At 42.5% G+C, this 21826-nt stretch overlaps 1 protein-coding gene across 2 annotated transcripts in view; it reads right to left on the reverse strand.

Moving 5' to 3' along the window:
- sntb2 (syntrophin, beta 2) overlaps positions 1 to 21826 on the reverse strand; it is a 77819-nt gene that overhangs the window by 45401 nt on the left and 10592 nt on the right. For both annotated transcript variants that reach the window (XR_015066322.1, XM_085913300.1), the window contains exons 2-3: positions 14376 to 14586; positions 3816 to 4026 (exon numbers count right to left, since the gene is read on the reverse strand). Coding sequence is in view for 1 of the 2 variants with exons in the window: in XM_085913300.1 (XP_085769426.1) it covers positions 3816 to 4026; positions 14376 to 14586 (422 nt within the window). In the remaining variant the exon portion in view is untranslated. The remainder of the gene's footprint in view (positions 1 to 3815; positions 4027 to 14375; positions 14587 to 21826) is intronic.

Raw genomic sequence — 21826 nt, forward strand, 5'->3', positions numbered from 1 at the left:
GTAAGTATTACATAAATAACACATTTATCAAACCATCTGTCACTCCAATTCATTAAATCCATTGATCGTGCTTTATGTAAACAATGCCGCGTATGCGCCACATATGCTGACGTCGGACCCGTTATAAGTTGCATTTCTAATTATTCCACAGACCCATATAACAATATATAAAGTATATTTGAAATAACTATTATATTAAAACAATATTATCAATATGTCACTCCAAATCATTAAATCCATTGATCAAATTCCTCGTTCTTTATGTCAACAACGCCGTGCGTGTGCTCCAGAGATCTAGTATATAACTATATTGTAGCGTTAACAAAGTACCAGGAAAGACGTGGGTTTGGTAAACGGCTCTTTATTTAATAAAACGAGTTAAACGAGCCAACAACCACTGAACTTCCAGCCACGGAGGTGGAAGAGAGCTCCATAAATAGGACCGGGCGTCTGTAAAAACCATGTCCGAGCCCCATCCACCGTCCCTAGATAGCCACCCGGTCGAGCGCCGGACCCCGACTTCCATCCACGGGGGTGAAAGAGAACTCCCGTCGAGAACGGCCGGGCATGCGTAAAAGCCATAATAGTTTTTCAAACCTTCTGTGTCACTCTAAATCATTAAATCCTTCAAACTCTTCGTCCTCCGTGTCACTTACAAACAGCCGCTAATGATGCCGGTAGTACTTGCAGTTCAAATAACAGTAATCCCTTGCTACATCGCGGTTCGTTTATTGCGGTTTCACTACATCGCGGATTTTTGAATTTTGAAAATTTGTGAAAAAAATCACAAATCACCCAAACTATGACAAAAACCGCGATTTATAGTCCGAAAATTACGGTAATTTGTTACAAACAGGAGATGCTCGTGAACCTTTCGTTTCTAAAGCCCCTAATCCCACTGAACTGTGAACAATCACGAGTTGTCGTCAGGGCTCATTCAAGGTTGCTAATGTTCGCAAAATGCTTACCCGATATTAGCGAGACGTTCGCCTGTACTTTTCTTGATGGAAGGGAATTTTGAAAGTGTTCATAAATTCCTTGTGACAAGAAAAATCCTTAAAATTCTTGAAGAAAGTGTGGTGACGATCGGAGCAACATTTGAAAACTTGAACTAACCCTGACCAACTCAGACATGAACTCTCATTTTGTGACCTTTGCCAAACATCAACACTCAAAAATGTTCGCCCCTCAGTGGAATCGGGCCAAACTTGTGTTAATGAAGTGAAACATTCTTCCCTATGGACCCCTTTCTGTTCTACATCAGCAAAAGCTGCACGCGCATCATTGGTGCAAAAAAAAAGAAAAAAATGCGGGAGACACGTGTTGATCTGATTTGTATTTTTTTTTTGTGTGCCATTGTTATAATTTTTGAATAGATTCACACAACATGCTGAACTGTTTTGTGTGTGCAGATGTACGAATCAGAGTGGAACTGGGTTAATATTTTTCTCAATTCCAAAAAGACAAAAACAATTTCACATACACCAAAGAAACCAGTGGCTGCAAACTATTAATCACAGGCTGGACTGAAGACCTAATGGCGTTTCCGGTGGTCATTTCATATCTCATATCTGGTAAATTAAAATAAAATTATCATAGCCATTTGGTTTGGCTTAACTTCTGTTTTGAAATGTTAAGTGGTCAGAAATTGTACACTCGCTAGGTCTTTACTCCTAGTGATAACTAGTAACTGGTAGCTAATTCAGCTCTGATGAGCGTCCGTGCACATTAGCTCCATCTAATTTAAGATTTTAATTTGTTTGGATTGCTGTCTGTGATGTTTACATTTGCCATTTTGCCCAGAGCATCCGAGAACATCTCAGCAACTTAAAAGTTGCTCTACATTGCTATGCCACGGAGTTTACCGTCACACCAATATGAGGCGATTATGAACTCCCTATATACACTGCTTAAAAAAATTAAACTGTTTTTTATCAGGGTATGGCATGAATTCAATTACACTTTTCTGATAAGGTTTTGGTCAGGCACGTAGCAGAGGGGGTTGTTAATCACTTTCAGCTTCATTGGTGTTGATGGAATTAACAACAGGTAGACTAGAGGGGCAACAACGAGATGGTCCCCAAAACAGGACTGGTTTTGCAGGTGGAGGCCATTTCAAGCTCCTCCCTCTAGATCTTTTTTAACTGTTTTTCCACAAGTGTTGGCTTTAGCAAGAGTCATTATCACGACTGGAAGCATGAGGCGATTTCTTAACCCTCCTGAAGTTGTGCAGATTGTCCAACTCCTCCGAGATGACACATCCATGCGTGCTGTTGCAATAAGATTTGATGTGTCTCCCAGTACAATCTCCAGAGCATGGAGGAGATTCCAGGAGACAGGCAGTTACTCTAGAAGAGCTGCACAGGGCCGTAGACGGTCCTCATCCCATCAGCAGGACCGATAAGCAGCGGACTGCTTTGTGCAAGGAGGAACAGATTGTGCACTGCCCGAGCCCTACAGAATGACCTTCAGCAGACTACTGGTGTGAATGTTTTTGCTCAGACAGTCAGAAACAGACTTCACGAGGGTGGCCTCAGGGCATGACGTCCTGTAGTGTGCCCTATGCTCACTACTCAGCACCGTGGAGCTCGATTGGCATTTGCTATAGAACACCAGAATTGGCAAGTCCGCCCCTGGCGCCCTGTGCTTTTCACAGATGAGAGCAGGTTTACCCTGAGCTCCTGTGATAGACGTAAAAGGGTCTGGAGAAGCCAAGGAGAGCGCTATGCTGCCTGCAGCATCATTCAGCATGACCGGTTCGGTGGTGGGTCAGTGATGGTCTGGGGAGGCATTTCCATGGAGGGACGAACAGACCTCTACAAGCTAGAGAACGGCAGTCTGACTGCCATTAGGTATCAGGATGAAATCTTTGCACCCATGGTCAGACCCTACGCTGGTGCAGTAGGTCCTGGGTTCCTCCTGATCCACGACATTCCCGGCCTCATGTGGCAAGAGTTTGCAGACATTATCTGGAGGAGGAAGGTATTGACACAATTGAATGGCCCTCACGATCACCTGAGCTAAACCCGATAGAACACGTTTGGGACATAATGTTTCGGTCAATCAGAAGCCGCCAGGTTGCTCGTTAGACTTTGCAGGAGCTCACTGATGCCCTTAGAAAGATCTGGGAAGACATCCCACAAGATACCATCCGTCGTCTCATTAGGAGCATGCTGCGACGTTGTCAAGCATGCATACAAGCATGTGGGGGCTACACAAGATATTGAAAAGAGTTTTGAATTGCAGAAATTGAATTTGGGCAAAATGGACGAGCCTGCCACATCATTTTTTCACTTTGCTTTTTGGGGTGTCTATATACTGAGCCTTCTGTATGTAGGCTGAAAACTTTTATTTCCATCAAAAGATGTGGCATCCTTTTGTTCCTGAGACATTTAACTGTTCATATCAGTATAGATATCCAACTTTTTCACCATTGAAATCTGATGTGTTTTCAAGTGTTCCTTTAATTATTTTGAGCAGTGTATATAACAAGCAATAAAAATGGACCAGCGACATTACTCACCCTGCCATGATGATTTTAAAAATACTTTTTCGCAGGAGATACATGTGAAGTTGCATGGTAGTGTTTTTGTAAGGACACAGTTCTCCTTTTTGGCCCGAGCAGGGATGCAGTTTCCTCTCTAGTGTGAACAGTAGTAGGTTTCTACACTAAAAAAGATGCGCATGAAGTCAGTTTGTAACATCTTCCGCCCACGCTATAAAAAATGCATTATTCTTATCCTGATACTGCTGTGGTAAATACTTAGAGATCAACAGTGTGCAAAATAGTATTGAACTTTTATTAATTTAAACACCTGTTCAGCCAACCACCCAATGTGTGTCAGGTGAGGCTGTGTGGGGATGGAAGTAAAGGCTCCCAGGTAAGCATTGATGTGAGCCAGCGTCTGTGGGAGCAGGGCATCAATGTTGGTGTGGATGGCAGTGAACCAGGAGTTGGCAGTGGGGGCATCTTTACAACGAAGTACCACTGTGTGCAGTCCATCTGGGGAATGGAGCTCCAACAGTCTGAAAATGAAGAAAGGCGAAGTAAATTGTCTGGTGTCATGCGGAAACCTTCTATCTCCAAATCCATAAATTTAGGGAGCCAAAAGAGGACCCCTATAAAAAAGTTTGTTAATTCATTTATCATATTTTCCAGACTATAGTCGCACCGGAGTATAAGTCACACCAGCCATAAAATGCAAAATAAAGACAAAAAAGACATACAAGTCACATCGAAGTATAATTCGCATTTTGGGTATGCATTTATTTGATAAAATCCAACACCAAGTCATCTTGAAAAGCAGTTTAAAATGAAAATAGAAAAGGCAACAAGAGACTGAAGGTATGGTATGCTAACGCTACATAAACACATAAACAAGGAACTGAGAATGTGTCTGATGTAACATATTAGAGTTATAGATTTATTCAAATAACTATAGCATAAATAACATGCAAACAAGTTTATCAAACCGTCCGTGTCACTCCAAATTATTAAATCCAATGAAATCTTCATCCTCTGTGTAAACAACACTGCTAACCTCAGAAGCAGAAGATGCAGCGCTTCCTCTTCTATGTGACTTACGTCAGACTCATCGTCAAAGTCTGCTTTATTGTCAATTTCGTCACGTCAAGACACACAATGAGATCGAAATTACGTTTCCTACTATACCATGGTGACAATACAAATTACACAATATATTGTATTATATTGTTCCACGGACAAACAAAACAAGTAAATAACACAAAAAGTAAAAACAAGAAGGCACGTACAATGAATAAATAAGAGCGATGTATGAATAAATAAATAAATAAATAAATAAATAAATGAGGAGCAAAAATGAAGCAAGTGTGCAGTTCCAGTTATTCCACAGGCCTAGAGCGACGTGATGTGGTTTAATGTGAAAATAACATGTGAAATGATATAATGTCTTAATAATTTCACACATAAGTTGCTCGTGAGTATAAGTAGCACCCCTGGCCAAACTATGAAAAAAACTGCGACTTAAAGTCCAAAAAAGACGGTACATTGCATCATTAAAGTAAGCGAGCCATTTTCAACACTTATTATAAGTCAATAGATTGTAACATTAACATGCTCACAGGGGAACTAACAAATCATATCGAATTGTGAAAAACAATAGGATGTTTACCTAATTTAGAAATAAAAGGTTTAGGAGGAGGACCCCTGCGTGAGTTACCTTATCAACGTCGCGGCATGCTCCTAATGAGACGACGGATGGTGTCTTGTGGGATGTCCTCCCAGATCTGTCTAAGGGCATCAGTGAGCTCCAGCAAAGTCTAACGAGCAACCTGGCGGCGTCTGATGGACCAAAACATTATGTCCCAAAGGTGTTCTATCGGGTTTAGATCAGGTGATCGTGAGGGCCATTCAATTGTGTCAATTCCTTCATCCTCCAGATACTGTCTGCATACTCTTGCCACATGAGGCCGGGAATGTCGTGGATCAGGAGGAACCCAGGACCTACTGCACCAGCGTAGGGTCTGACCATGGGTGCAAAGATTTCATCCTGATACCTAATGGCAGTCAGACTGCCGTTCTCTAGCTTGTAGAGGTCTGTTCGTCCCTCCATGGAAATGCCTCCCCAGACCATCACTGACCCACCACCGAACCGGTCATGCTGAATGATGCTGCAGGCAGCATAGCGCTCTCCTTGGCTTCTCCAGGCCCTTTTACGTCTATCACAGGTGCTCAGGGTAAACCTGCTCTCATCTGTGAAAAGCACAGGGCGCCAGGGGCGGACTTGCCAATTCTGGTGTTTTATGGCAAATGCCAATCGAGCTCCACGGTGCTAAATAGTGAGCATAGGGCACACTACAGGATGTTGTGCCCTGAGGCCACCGTCGTGAAGTCTGTTTCTGACTGTTTGGACAAAAAAATTCACACCAGTAGCCTGCTGAAGGTCATTCTGTAGGGCTCGGGCAGTGCTCAACCTGTTTCCTCCTTGCACAAAGCAGCAGATATCGGTCCTGCTGATGGGATGAGGACCGTCTACAGCCCTGTGCAGCTCTCCTAGAGTAACTGCCTGTCTCCTGGAATCTCCTCCATTCTCTGGAGATTGTACTGGGAGACACATAAAATCTTATTGCAACAGCACGCATGGATGTGTCATCCTGGAGGAGTTGGACAATCTGCGCAACTTCAGGACGGTTAAGAAATCGCCTCATGCTTCCAGTCGTGATAATGACTGTTGCTAAAGCCACCACTTGTGGAAAAACAGTTAAAAAAGATCTAGAGGGAGGAGCTTGAAATGGCCTCCACCTGCAAAACCAGTCCTGTTTTGGGGACCATCTCGTTGTGTCCCATCTTGTGTACCTGTTGTTAATTCCATCAACACCAATGCAGCTGAAAGTGATTAACAACCCCCTCTGCCACGTGCCTGACCAAAACCTTATCAGAAAAGTCTAATTGAATTCATGCCATACCCTGATAAAAAAACTGTTCCTTTAATTTTTTTGAGGTGTGTATTAAAAATACCGAATTTCGTAATGGCGCAAAATTGCGTCATAGCAAGCGACACAGCACAGGTGAGTTGTAACCAACCCGGTGTGTGAGTGACGGGCCATGGATTCAAAAAGCAAAAAGAGAAAGACTGTTGATGAGAACAGAGGGTTTAAGAAAGAATGGACTAGAATTTGCTTTCATTGCCAATGCTGAAGGATTGCCTGAATGTTTGATTTGCAATGAGAAGTTCTCAAATATAACAAGAAGAGCAATTTGGAGTGACATTTCAGTTTCAAGAAGTCCAAGAAATCTCCAAACTATACTTCTGCTGCAAGTTTTGTTGCAGCCCAGGAGATAATAAAGCGCGGAAAATCATTCACTGATTGTGAGTACATGAAGGATTCATTCGTTAAAATAGAGTGCCTATTTTCGGATTTCAAAAACAAAACCGAGATCATTCAGAAAATGAAAGGCATGCCTCTCTCCGTAAAAACTGTGAAGGAAATGGTAATTTGAATGGCAAACAATATCACCGATCAGCAAATCAAGGACATCAATTCAGCTCCATCTTTCTCAATTGCCTGTGATGAGTCGTGTGACGTGACCGATATCGAACAGACAGGTCTGCTATGCAGGTACGTGAACTCTAATGGGCCGCAAGAAGAAATTGATACCACTAAAAGGCCAAAGATGGGGGGAGGACATTTGCGAGGCTGTGCTGCAGTGTTTAAATGACAGAGATACACACTGGCCACCTAATTTCAGTCGCTACAGACGGCGCACCGAGTATGAGAGGGTCGCAAAAGTTTGTGACTTTACGACAGAAAGCATTGGATCGAAATTTGCTTGCATTCCATTGCATATTGCACCAAGTGGCGCTGTGTGCGTAAACATTCCCACCCGAGTGTATGAAGGTAATGAACCTTGTCATCCATATTGTGAACAAAATAATCACAAAAGCATTAAACCACCGCCAGTTCCGTGAATTGCTAGATGAAGTTGACAGCGAATATGACGATCTCCTGCTGCACAACAAAGTCCGCTGGCTATCCAGGGGCGATGTTTTGCATCGCTTTGTTGCTTTGTATTTGTAGCCTACTTAATTATTTTAATAGTAGGCATACAGCTCATGTATTGACAGTTTATGTTGCTTTATAAAAAGCTTTTAGATTTTTGCGGCTCCAGACAGGTATGTTTTTTTTTTTGGGGGGGGGTCAATATGGCTCTTTGAACATTTTGGGTTGCCGACCCCTGCCATAGAGAGTATGATATACAAACAAATTAATAAATGTTCACAGAGGTATACTGTTTTCCTTAACCGTAAATCTCCCATTTCAGAAGGGGCGACAAGTTCTCAATGAAGTTTAGGTCAGGTGAAGTAGGGGGGCCACTCTATCATCTTTAAAGGCATTTACTGGTGAGCTACGGAGTACTTTGATGCGTGCGATGGAGTATTGTCCTGCATAAAATTCATTGTCTTCTTGAAAGAAGCAGACTTTTTCCTGTACCATTGTTTGACGAACATATCTTCTACAAACTGGTCGTCGTTTATTTTCAATTAGTTTTTGTTTTAATTTTAGAGTTAATTTTAAGTCCATCTTTACAGCTTGAAGAAAGTGTCTTCTAAAAACTTGCAGCAGGTTAATTTTGTTAAGTTTGTGTTCATTTTAAAGTTAATTTTAAGTCCATCTCAAAAAGGTCCAGGTGGTTCAACCTTGCTGGCATTTCATTTCAAGTGGAACTCTGTGGCCGTTACCGATCCAGCTGGTCCGTCAAGAGTCACTCTCATCCCATCAGACCATAAGATCTTTGGAAAATCTATCTTCTAATATTTCCTGGCCCAGTCTTGTCATTTCAACATACAGTAATCCCTCGTTTATCGCGTATAATTGCTTCCCCCTCTGGTTTCCTCCCACATTCCAAAAACATTCTTGATGGGCCGACTGAGCACTCTAAATTGCCCCGAGGTGTGAGTGCGGATGGTTGTTCGTCTTTGTGTGCCCTGCGATTGGCTGGCAACCGGTTGACCGCTGGGATAGGCTCCAGCACGCCTGCGACCCCCGTCAGGACAAAGCGGTACAGTAAATGGATGGATGGATGGATGTAAATAACACAATAATAGTATAAAATACATAGAAAATATCGCATAAATATTGAAAATATAAATATTATACGTGTGTGGGTGTGCGTAACATATGGAGATGTGACCTTGTTGTTAACCTTGGTTAAACAGGGACCTCTAGTGGTCACAAGTTATCATGGCAGCGCTATGCAGGTACTGTAAATATGATTTTTTGACTCTTATTATGATATCAATTTTTTATAACAAGGTACAATACTGTAAATATGGTTTCAGAAGTCTTATAACAACTTCTTTTGTGACAGTACAATACTGCAAATATGTTTTGAGAACTCATAACCTTTTTTAAAACAAGTGGACATGCGGCAAATACCTTTTTAGAACTTTTATTATAACAACTTCTTTTATAACATAGTACAACTCTGCAAATATATTTTTAGAACTCTTATTTTGACAACTTTTTTTAAAACAAGTGAACATGCGCAAAATGTCTTTTTAGAACTTTTATTATAACAACTTTTAAACTTAGTGAGAGCTTTACTGCTCCTCGATGACTCCTCATCGTGAGGTGGATCGTCGCAGGAAGCTTCGGATGGAGCTGGGGTACTTGTAGGTGATGGCGTATAGCCACGTTTTCGGGGCACAAGGAACATTGTGAAGGGAAGTTGTGCGTGTTTTTTCTTTAGAACAAAGATCTTCTTGTACAACTCCATTACACCGTCAATACGGTTGTTGAGTTCTACAGCTATGACCATGTTGTTATCGATTTCTTGGGCCCTTAGTTGCAGAGTCCGTGCCATATTGCAGAGCTCTTGCAGGTTTGCCAAGGTGTGGCCACATTCTTCAGCTTCGTTGTCGTCACTGTCCCTGGCTACCTCCCCCTCTTCCTCACTCGTCAATCTTGTCATTTCGATGAGTTCCTCAACAGTTAGGGGCTTCGAGTGGCAGTCGATCAATGTGTTCACATCTTCCGTTGTCATGTCCGAGAACCCTTCAGTGGCTACCAACCGAGCCACCCTCAGTCTTATCTACGGCGGAGTGGTGAACTTCGTCAGTCGTAAATCCCTCATAGTCATGGGTGACATTTTTTGGCCACAATTTCCGGAAGTCAATGATAATCTCCTTGGTCTTGTTGACGTTCAGCAGAAGGTTGTTGTCCCTGCACCATGCGGCCAAAAGGTCGACCTCCGATCTGTAGTGAGTCTCATCGCCACCGGTGATCAGACCCACCACAGTCGTGTCGTCGGCAAATTTCAGCACGCGGTCGCTGCTGTAGGTCGCAGTGCAGTCATGCGTCAGCAGGGAGAAGAGCAGCGGACTGAGCACGCAGCCTTGAGGGGCCCCCGTCCTCAGCGTGATGCTGCCGGAGACATTGTCGCCCACACGCACTACTTGAGGCCTCTGACAGAGGAAGTCCAGTAGCCAGTTGCAAAGGGAGGTACTGAGGCCCAGCTTGTCGAGTTTGCAAATGAGACGCTGTGGAAAAATGGTGTTGAATGCAGAACTGAAGTCCACAAACAGCAATCTCACATACGAGTCCCTGTTCTCCAGGTGGGTGAGGGTAGAGTGGAGGGCAGAGCAGATGGCATCCTCAGAGGACCGATTGGGTCGGAAGGCAAACTGGAAGGGGTCTGCGGTGGGGGGAAGAACAGATCTGACGTGCGCCAAGACAAGCCTCTCAAAGCACGGGGGGGGTCAGTGCCACAGGGTGGTAGTCATTGAAGCAGGAAGGAGCAGGATTTTTCGGCACAGGTATGATGGTGGCAGCCTTGAAGCTTGACGGGACGACGTCCTGCTGCAGGGAAATGTTAAAGATGTCCGTGAAGACATCCATCAGCTCCTCAGCGCAGTTCTTCAGCGCCCGTCTCGGGATGTCGTCCGGGCTCGCTGCCTTACGGGTGTTGATACCAGCAAGCATCCTCCTCACGCTAACGGCAGAGAGGCACAGGGGCTGCTCGTCCAGATGGGGAGGGGTCTTCAGCGGGCAAGTGTCGTTCTGTGCGTCGAAGCGAGCAAAGAAGCGGTTCAGTTCGTTGAGCAGAGGGACGTCGCCCTCACATCTCTGCGGCGCAGGCTTGTAGTCCGTGATGGTCTGAATGCATCGCCACAGGCCCCGAGCATCCCCGCTGTCCTTGAAGTGGGCAGTAATCTTGGAAGAGAACGCCTTTTTTGCATCTTTGATGCCCCAGGACATGCCCCTAGCTGATCTCTCACCCGCTTCATCCCCAGCCCTGTAGGCTTTGTCTCTGGCCCTCAGCAGCTCGAGGACAGCCCCTGTCAGCCATGGCTTCCAGATAGCCCGAGTGACAACGTACTTCGTGAGGGTCACATCATCAATTCACTTAGCAATGTAAGAGGTCACAGAGTCAGCATACTCCTCAATGTCTGTCCGATTGTCGCAAGTGGCTGCCTGTTTAAACATTTCCCAGTCTGTAGTGCCAAAGCAGTCCCAAAGAGCACCAGAGGCCCCCTCAGGCCACACTCTAACTCGTTTGCGAACCGGCCTGGAAGTCCTCACTCTCTGTCTGTACGCGGGGGTAAGCAGAACGGTGACGTGGTCAGAAAGTCCGATGTTGGGGAGGGGGGTGGCCTTGAAAGCTCCTTTATGTGCAGTGTAGACGAAGTCCAGGAAGCTGCCACCACGCGTTGGAAAAGTAACATGCTGGTGAAGCTTTGGAAAGACAGACTTCAGGTCAGCATGATTCAAATCACCAGCGAAGATGATGAGACCGTCAGGGTGCGCCGTCTGCTGATCACTGACAGCCTGATACAGTTCATTAAGGGCCGTGATCCTGTCACTTCCGTTTGAAGGCGGGATGTAGACCGCGACAAGCAGAATCGCAGTAAACTCCCTTGGTAGGTAAAAAGGACGGCACTTAACGATCACAAACTCCGCCAGTGGCGAGCAGTGTCTGCATACCACTACAGAGTCCCGGCACCATTTGTTGCGGATGTAGACACATATACCTCCTCCACGCGATTTTCCTCCTTTTTCAATGGCCCGGTCCGCTCGATAGCACGCTAGCCGCTCCAGTTGCACAGCAGAGTCCGGAATGTTGACATTCAGCCAAGTTTCAGTGAACACGAACACACAGCAGTTACTCACTGCCCGGTTTGTGGATCTCAGCAGACGAATGTAATCCATTTTGTTGTCCAGCGACCGGACATTCGCCAGAAGAATGGAAGGCACGGCCCGGCGAGTTGGGTTCGCCGCTAGCCTGCCCGGACGCCTCCGCGCTTCCCCCTCTTCTGCCTCCTCGCACACCGCTTCCGACGCTGCTTGTCCGGGGAAGGAGTAGCAGACGAGTCCGCCGTTGATTCAGGCTGGAGTAGTCCCAGTGACTTTAATGTCCCCGTATCAAAGTCTAAAACGCCGCAAAACTCGCTTTCGCCGATGTCGAGCAGAACCTGCCTGCTGTACTTGTAGCACAACGTGGTACGATCAGATAAACACATAAAACTGTCTGACAAACACTTATGAAATTAACAAAACACCGATCGGTTGCGACGGAGAGAGGCCGCTGCGTGTGCACGCGCCGCTATCTTGAATAGATTTTTGTTGTGCATCCAGTAGACGGGCAGCAAGGCTTTGTTTTTTATTTTCAAAGCCTGAGGATTCAGGGACTTGTAAATTAAGCCGAACATGAAGCCCGCAGCATTCCCAGATATGATGAGAGTCACCCGACCTTTGTGGGGCTTGAACCCTGGCCTGTTCAATTCGTCCTTAAAAAGGAACGTCCGGGACGGCATCCTCTTCCAGAAGAGGCCAGTTTTCTCCATGTTAAATACTTGCTCCGGGAGATAACCACCCTCATCAATTATTTTTGGAAACTCTTCCTTGACATAATGAAGAGCTGCCTCGTGGTCTGCCGAGGAAGCCTCCCCATACAGAAGAACGCTGCGAAGTTTGACTCTCCTCTTGAATTTTTCAAACCAGCCCTTGCTGGCAACAAAACCACATTTTTCTTGTGGAGTAGGATCACTCGAGGCACTTTTGCAAGGCTGAGATTCATCTTCGTCGTCGTCACAATCATCATCTTCATTCAATTATCCTTCGGTAATGAGGTTATCTATCATGCAGGGCTTTGGCTTCAGTCCGAATCATATTGGTATCAAGACTAACCTTCCTTTCCCAACAGTCCGATATCCACATTGATAAGGCGCTCTCCATTTTTACAATTTGCTTTTTGCAATAAGTCACAACTCGTTTCCTGTTCTTGGTGAACGACATTGAGGCAGTTTTGCGGATCTTCACTTTTTCCTTTTTTATATAGGGGACCGTAATGGCACGCAACAGAGGCATAGCTATGGCCTGCCTTAAGCCTGTCCAATAAATTGACTTTTTTGATCAACGTCATCAGTTTTCTCTTTTTCTTTGGTTCACCGGAGGATTTCAAGGATGAAGGCATTTAGGAGCCCTTTTCAAGGGCGCGAGCACTCAAGTGAAAAGAGCGAAGGTGGGGGTGGTGTCTGCGCCAATCAGCTCACGAGACTCCGGAGTCAGGAGACGTGGATTTTGAATTGTGTGGGCACTCTCAGCCTTCTGCTGGTGTGCGAGCAACTTTCATGCTAAAATTGCTACATTTTTTATTTATTTTTTGCTGGAAAAAATCTGCGATGCAGTGAAGCCGCGATAAAAGACGAAGTAGCAAGGGATCACTGTATATGTCTTGTTCAGTGGTGGTCAGGTGTCAGCCTTCCGTACTCTGGCCTTGTCTCTGAGCACTAAACACCTTGTACTTCTGGGCACTCCAGTTGGGTTGAAGTTCCGCAATATGGTAGCACCGAAGCCATTATCCTTCAGTGCGACCATGTTCCTGGTAATTTTATGTTTCAGTCTTCTCAAATCTTGTGTGTTTTTTCCTCAACATGTTTCCTTTTACCCTGTTGAATATTTGCAATGAAATGTTTGCTGGTTCTGTGATCACGCAACAATATCTTAGTGCTGCAACCCCCTGAGAGACTTTTTAAGTTTCTTTTGCCTTATTTCGTCTGAAAAAAACAAGCTGCCTGATAATTATGCACACTGTGATATAGGGTGTTGATATCCTTTGGCCCTACCGTCCCTCATTATATAAATACATATCACTTCATAAGGTTCTAACACATAAGCATTCAAGCTTATATAGCATGGAGGACGAAAATATGCATAAAAATCGTTATATGGTAAAAATACACGCTTGCCTTATAAATGTGCACACAATGTAAATTGGACATGTATGCAAATTGTCTGTCGTATGATCATGTGTACACAAGCAAACCATTTACCTTATTTATTTCCGTAAATTATGCGTGACTTCTGGTATGAACCAAATATGGCTCTTTTTTTTACACCAAAATTGTTAGTCTCTGTCAAAGAAAGTAGATTCGCACAAGTTGTTCTAGTTTGTAAGAAAATCTTTTGCCATTTCTTGCTAATGTAGCGGAATAGGAGGATGACATAAAAATAGAGGTCAGGAGCAATTTTCACTATTTTCGCTTGTCGCTTCAGACATAAGGCAATGAGCAGTTTCAAAAGCTTTGCGGGGTATCAGTAACTACACAATAATAAACTTGGTCACATTTTGTTAAAATAAGTCTTATTTGGCCTAAAACTGACATAGGAGCCAGCCAAACATACTACTTCCCACTGCATGTTAACACCATGACTGGGACAAACTAATGCTTAACATCACTTGATGCCATAAACGTACAATCTGGTTGGACAAGCTGAAAATGGTAACAAAGACATATTTGATCATATTTGCTTCTAAGAAGACACAAATGTTGAGAGTTCATTTTTATGCCATCACAGCAGCAAAATAAACAGATTAGTCATTAATGTCAGACCTGTTCTCCAAGTCTGGCATGGTTAGGTTCCGACTGATGAAGCACATCTTCAAACTCATGACCTTCCTGTCTTTGGAGGAGCTGTGTTCAGGAGATCCAGCTTCCTCACTGCCATTGTAGCTCTGAGACTGTGGCCAAAGCTCATTCCATGGCAAGTCAGCCACCAAGGAAAGCTTCTTGAATAGTGGTGAAACCTCACGAATGTACTTTACTGTGGAGGGAAAAGAGAGGTTGAAAGCGTAAACATTAGTCTGGCTGCCTCATTCAAGTAAATAATTGCTTTTAGCAACCCCTCAAAATTTAAAGTCTAGATTCTATGAAACCCAAGTTCTGTGGGCCAAATGTGGCTCGCCACGCTACTGTATAATATTTTTTTGTTTTAATTGACTGTTTTCACTGTCTTGTAGTTGTGTCATTGTTATATGTAAATCGCTGTTACAGCTGCAGGTGCTGTGAAATGTGCTAGATAGATAAAGTTCTATTTAATTGTATTTGATGTTGTAGGCAAAAGCTTAAAATGCCTGATAATGCTTAAAACAATGAAACTTATTAATTCTTTGTATGCCAGCGCCGAGAATACTTGTCATTGACATTAATGACGCAGGACCCCGTCGATGAGTATTCTCGTCAACATATTTTTTATTTTATTAATGGGTAGATAAGACTCCCGGTCATCTCTCCACTTACAATGAAGTCGATAGAGCCATGGAGTGGTTCACTATGTCGTTTGTGCTGCTACGGTTTCATAGACATTACACATTTAATTTCTAGCGATGATGTCACCCAGCCCCCCATTTATTGCCAAATGGACCCAAAATGGTACGGTTTCTTTGTGCTTCGTTTGTGCCGCAAAAACCTTCGTTTGTGCTGCTACGGTTTGTAGATATTGCACATTGAATTTCTAGCGATGATGTCACCCAGCCCCCCATTTTTTGCCAAATGGACCCAAAATGGTACCGTTTGTTTGTGCTTCGTTTGTGCCGTAAAAAGTTTCATTCAACTCAAAATTGGCTGGAATTTTAGGGGTTCTCTTCTCTGAAAATGCTTGACATTTAAAGAGTTACCAGTGTTGGGGAAAGTTCAGAAGAACTATTTTTGAGTTCCTTTGCATATATTTTGTTTGTGTGCCACATTGTGTTGTGAATGCAATAAATTCCATCATTGAAACCTTTCTGAACCCAGATGATTGTTATGTATCATTAGCTTTGGGTACTACTGTGTACCACAAAAGGTGCTACAGATCATTTATTGTCATGAGTTTACAGTGTGTTTTTCCACTTTATTAACACAGATTGCCTTTTGATTAGACTTGATATAAACTATTATTGTATAAAAAAATGGATGGATGGATGTTTTTCTCAGGTCATGTTCAATAACCGATAGTGCATGATCCCTATAACTGCTCCAGGTTCTACTAGATCTGTCACAATATCAATTATTGCATCAAATAATTGAATCATTGGATACAATGTGTTTGCATTTAAGTGTATTAAAAACTGTTTCGCCTAGTTACTGGTCAATATTAACCAACTATTTTTGTTTATTATTCATTCATTCATTTTCTGAACCGCTTAGTCCCCACGGGGGTCGCGGGCGTGCTGGAGCCTATCCCAGCCGTCATCGGGCAGTAGGCGGGGAACACCCAGAACTGGTTGCCAACCAATCGCAGGGCACACAGAGACGAATAACCATTCGCACTCGCACTCACACCTAGGGACAATTTGGAGTGCTCAATCGGCCTATCAAGCATGTTTTTGGGATGTGGGAGGAAACCGGAGTGCCCGGAGAAAACCCACGCTGACACGGGGAGAACATGCAAACTCTACACAGGGAGGGCCGGAGGTGGAATCGAACCCGCACCCTCCTAACTGTGAGGCGGATGTGCTACCCACTGCACCACCAAGCCGCCTTTTATTATTCAGTGATTTAAAAAAGACGACCGGTGGCAAGGTAGAAGAACACTGGTTAGCACGTGCACTTCACAGTTCAGAAGTGCAGGGTTCAATTCTGGCTCTTCCTGTGTGAAGTTTGCATGTTCTCCACGTGCCTGCGTGGGTTTTCTCTGGTTACAGTAGAACCTTGGATTTGCTAATTTATTCCAGAAGGAGCGTTGAGAAGTGAAACAGTTGAGTTCCGAACCAATTTCCCCCATTCAAAATAACTGAAAACGCCATTCTCAGCCAGCAAACTTTTACCCTAACGTTGGCTTTTTTATACCACAATTGCAGAGCGAAAATGCGCGGACAGGGTATATACAAAATCTCAAGTGGAATTTAATACTTTTTAATAAATTTTTAATACCGTCATATTTTGTAATACCAACACTATTTCTCGCTGCATCTACGACAACCTTTCAAACTTCAGTGTTAGGGGTTACTAATGAAGTTACAGATTGCTGTCATTTTCTCACACAACTTTATGAGTGGGTAAGTGCAATTAAAGGACAAAATATTTTTTCATTGTTATGTGTAGAAAGAGCACTCACCACTTTTGCAGTGTTACACTCTCTTTCACAATCATTCTAATTTATTGAGGATTCTGGCTACTATAGCCTACAATCATGGCATTATATTTTCCTTAAGTACATAAATTAGAGATGGTTTTTAATTAAATAAATTTGACAATATAGCTACTATCACAGATGATCAACAGTAGACTAAATTGTTAAAATAATCAACAATCTATGAAAATATTTATTATTTACTGACAGTGTTGGGACTAACAGCATTAGAGGCAACTGCGTTAATAGATTAGGAACGGATATTCTACTCATTTACTATGTTAATTAGTAACGGATATTCTATTAATTTACTACCGTATTTTCCGGACCAAAAGACGCACCGGATTATAAGGCGCACCTTCAATGAACGGCCCATTTTAAAACTTTGTCCATATATAAGGCACACCGGATTATAAAGCGCATAAAATAGAAGCTATACTGCAATAAACTGCGGTTGACTTGGGTTGCGATATGCATCCACGAGCCAATAACCAATGAGCCTTCTGTAAACAATTGCGTTTCTCAAACTATCCTATAAAATGATCAGAACTGACTAAAGTTTGATCTAACACCTTGGTACTGCTTACCTATGTTGCCCTTTCATATCGATCCGTAAATTTACTCGAAACATTAACAGAGCAGCCGATTTTAACATGAAATAGCCTTGTGCGAATAGCAGCTATCACTATAACATTAGCCACCCGCAAACTCCCATGAGCCTCAGCAAAGTGTAAACAATCGCGTTTCTCAAACGAGCGCTTAAACAATGATCGGAACTGACTAAAGTTTGATCTAACACCTTGGTACTGCTTACCTATGTTTCCCATCCATATCGATCCGTAAATTTACTCGAAACATTAACAGAGAAGCCTATTTTGACATGAAATAGCATCGTGCGTATAGCAGCTATCACTATAGCATTAGCCACCCGCAAACGCCCATGAGCCTCAGCAAAGTGTAGACAATCGCGTTTCTCAAACGAGCGCTTAAAAAATGATGATTAGTAACGGATATTCTTCTCATTTACTATATTAATTGGAGCACCGTTACCAACAGTGAAATGTGGGACGTTATTCATGCTGCTTGTGACAGGTCGACGTGGGATGCAAAATCGCCTCTCTGCAAACGAACTTTTGACTCGCTACACCTCGCATCGGGAATGTGTCTCGTGACATTCTGCGCAATGTAACGGCAGGTCCGTGCTCATCCCTAGCTGTAGAAAATGTCTTTGTATCTATACTGGGACAAAACAAAACAGGCGCAGGCTTGGAGAACTTTCAATGAGAAACTTGGCATACCTGGCTTGTTTTTACATTATTCTTTGTTAGTTTTTTAGCCTTTAGATTGTACAAAGATGCAACATTGTTTACATTATCAAATCGCAACTTGACGGCCACTCCTTGCTGAAACTTTTTTTCTCTCATCAGAGGAGTTTTGCCGTAAACAAAAATGGGAAAGTGTGCAGTAAAGGTCCAAATTTCTTTGCACCTATACTGGGACTAAACAAAACAGGAGGAGGCTTGAAGGACTTTGAATGAGAAACTTTGCATACCTGGCTTGTTTTTACCTTATTCTTTGTTAGTTTTTAAGCTGTACAAAGATGCAACATTGTTTACATTATCATATAGCAACTTATCGGCCACTCCGTGCTGTAACTTTTTTCTCTCATCAGAGGAGTTTTGCCGGATAAAAAAAAACTGTGCCGTGGGCAGGTCCAGCCGATGTGGACGATTGTCTGGAAGTTGTGTGACAATTTACTATTAATTTTATGCTTATTTTACATTGTTGTTGTAAATATTAAGTTAAATGACGCACTGGTCTATGCTGTTCTACTTTAGGCAACTGTATTGCACACATGCTCAAACATTTGAATTCTTTTACATGATTCTTCTTTTTGAAAATGTAATACAAAAATTGCTTTCCCTAGGAACGAGTTACATTGAAGAAGGAGTAATTCAATTACTAATTCAATCATCTTTTTGAAAGGTAACTCGTAACTAACATAATTTTCGGACTATAAGTCGCAGTTTTTTTCATAGTTTGGATGGGGGGGGGGGCGAGTTATACTCAGGAGCGACTTATATGTGATTTTTTTCACAAATTTTCAAAATTCAAAAATTCGCGATGTAGTGAAATCGCGATAAACAAACCGCGATGTAGCAAGGGATGACTGTCATTTGAACTGCAAGTGACGTCACCGGTGCCGCGCGGCGGTTGTTTACATAAAGGACAAAGGATTCGATCACGGGATGACGAAGATGACAAAGGGCCCCACGTTTGAAGGATTTAATGATTTGGAGTGACACAAGGTTTGAAAAACGTATTTATGTTATAGTTGTTTGATATATTTTATTTCGTGTAGCAACTTGTATATGTTTTTATCGTTACAGTTCAGTAGTTCTTGGCTCGTTGAACTCTTGTTTTGTTAAATAAAGAGCTGTTTACCATACCCACGTCTTTCCTGGTACTTTGTTAACGCTACAATATAGTTATATACTAGATGTGTGTGGCGTGCGCGCGGCATTGTTGACATAAAGGATGAGGAATTTGATCGATGGATTTAAAGATTAGGAGTGACACAGATGGTTTGATAATATTGTTGTTATATGATAGTTATTTGAAATATACTTTATATTCTAATTATATAAATTCTTCTTGAATCTTGAATATTGTTATATGGGTCTGTGGAATAATTAGAAATGCAACTTACGAGTCCGATGTCAACGGCACGGCGCGGCGCAGATGCGGCGCATACGCGGCATTGTTTACATAAAGGACGATCGATGGATTTAATGAATTGAAGTGACACAGATGGTTTGATAAACGTGTTATTTATGCAATACTTATTTGAATAACTCTGAATGTTACGTCAGGCCCATTCTCAGCTCCTCGTTTGTGTATATGTCACGTTACCATATCGTTTAGCCTGTTGTTGCTGGTTCATGTCTGTTCTTGGTGTTGGATTTTGACAAATACATTTTCCCCAAAAGTGCGATTTATACTCCGGTGCGACATATATGTTTTTTTTCACTTTATTGTGCATTTCATAGCTGGTGCGATTTATACTCCGGAGCGACTTATAGTCCAAAAATTACGGGAATCACATTTTGGAAGTAATTTCCCTAATACTTTACTGATGGTTCTCACTCACGGACAACCTTAGCCTACAAATATGGCAATACATTTTCCTTAGGTATAACATGGGGCAGGCATTTGGCAGTGATATAAGTCACATAAGTCTCTTGAAGTCACACAGTCATTGTCTAAAAAACTAATCTGTATGTCCATTTGTTTTTTCTTTGAACACTTATTGAGACTTTCATTGAACATGAGGACGAGTCGTCCGGCTTTGTTGACACTCGTAACTAGCTTCTTCTTGAAGTATGGCCCTATACCATACATGATTACAAACCTTGCAAAGCTTTTTTGCTAATTTTGAGTCATTAAACGAATTGCGGAAGCACTCTCCTATGCCCTCATTGGAGGTGTACGAGTGGTGTATACTATGATCGCTGTGAATACAGTGAAAGCAATGTGCTTCACTGAGGACAAGCACGGGGTGCGCGAAAAAAAGCACTGCCGTCCAGAAGTTGGGACAGCGGCAATGAGCTTAACTGACAAAAATGATAAAATGTAACATTTAACTGATTAAAAAGGAACCGTGATTGCTTAAGACCAGTGGTCCATGGCGGTATTGCAGTTGGTCCACGAAATTGGAAATGAAAAATACTTGCAACATTTTTAAAAATAAAACTGATTCATTATTTAGACTTATTTTTTAATTTATTTTTCAGCTAATTTTGTGAATCATTTACCCATCCAAATCATGTCAAATGTAGCGGAGATTCCTAAAATAGACATACAGATGCAAATAAATAGCCGGTATAGGTGTATCCTCCTTCGGTGCAAAATAAATAAGCATTCCACCAAAGCGGAGGTCCCTAAATTGCTTCTTGGTTATAATGGTGGTCTATTGGACAAAACCAGTTGAAAACCCCTGGCTTAAGACATTATTTCCAAGACATCTTGAGACATCTACAGACACCATATTTTCAAAATGTCTAAAAACATCTTAAGACGGTGATCCCCAAACTTTTTAGTACCACGGACCGGATTACCGTCAGCTAATATTTTTGCGGATCCATAGTTGATGACATCACAATTTTTGCGAGGAAAACATTCCTTAAAAACAATATTAGAAAATCAAAATCAAATGCATCAATAAAAGTATAGCATCAATAAATCAAATAATCACTGACTGCACGTTGTTTATGGAAGTTTTTTTGCAGAAATCGTCCGTCTTCTTTCTGCAAAACAGACCAACCACAATCTTAAACGTCACCATACTGTCTTTCCAGCCAATCATATAGCAGAACAACAACGGAAGTGTTTCACCATATAAACACCACTATCGCAAAACACCCTTCAACCCTTGAATTCTGTATGCAAACACCACAGTATAATATAATAAACGTGAATCCACTGTGTATTCCTATGCAACTTTACTTGCAACATCCTTATAACATCGCGCCAACAACATAACTTGAGTAATGATATGTACACATCACCGAGGTATAAAACAATGCGTTATTTATTTGTTCTTGTGCAGTCCGGTACCAAATGATCCACGAACCGGTACCAGTCCGCGGCGCGGGGGTTGGGGGACCACTGTCTTAAGACATCTTAAGGCTCGTGTCTACAGACACCTCTTGGACTTGTAAAAATGTCTTAAATCACAACTTCAGATGTCATAAGACATAATAATAATTTCTACAAAAACAATAGGGACATCGCAGCGGTCGCTGCATGGGCCCTCACGAGAAATAACTTGTGATGTTCCGATCAGGGTTTTACCAATTCCAATCATCTACGAATGTGATCAGCCATTACAAATATGATTTCGATCACGTGGCTTTGGTATAAGATCTTCAATTTTAGAGGTACAACCAAT

Source organism: Syngnathus leptorhynchus, chromosome 6, assembly GCF_054491065.1.
Source record: "Syngnathus leptorhynchus isolate UIUO chromosome 6, UIUO_Slep, whole genome shotgun sequence".
Lineage (NCBI taxonomy): Eukaryota > Metazoa > Chordata > Actinopteri > Syngnathiformes > Syngnathidae > Syngnathus > Syngnathus leptorhynchus.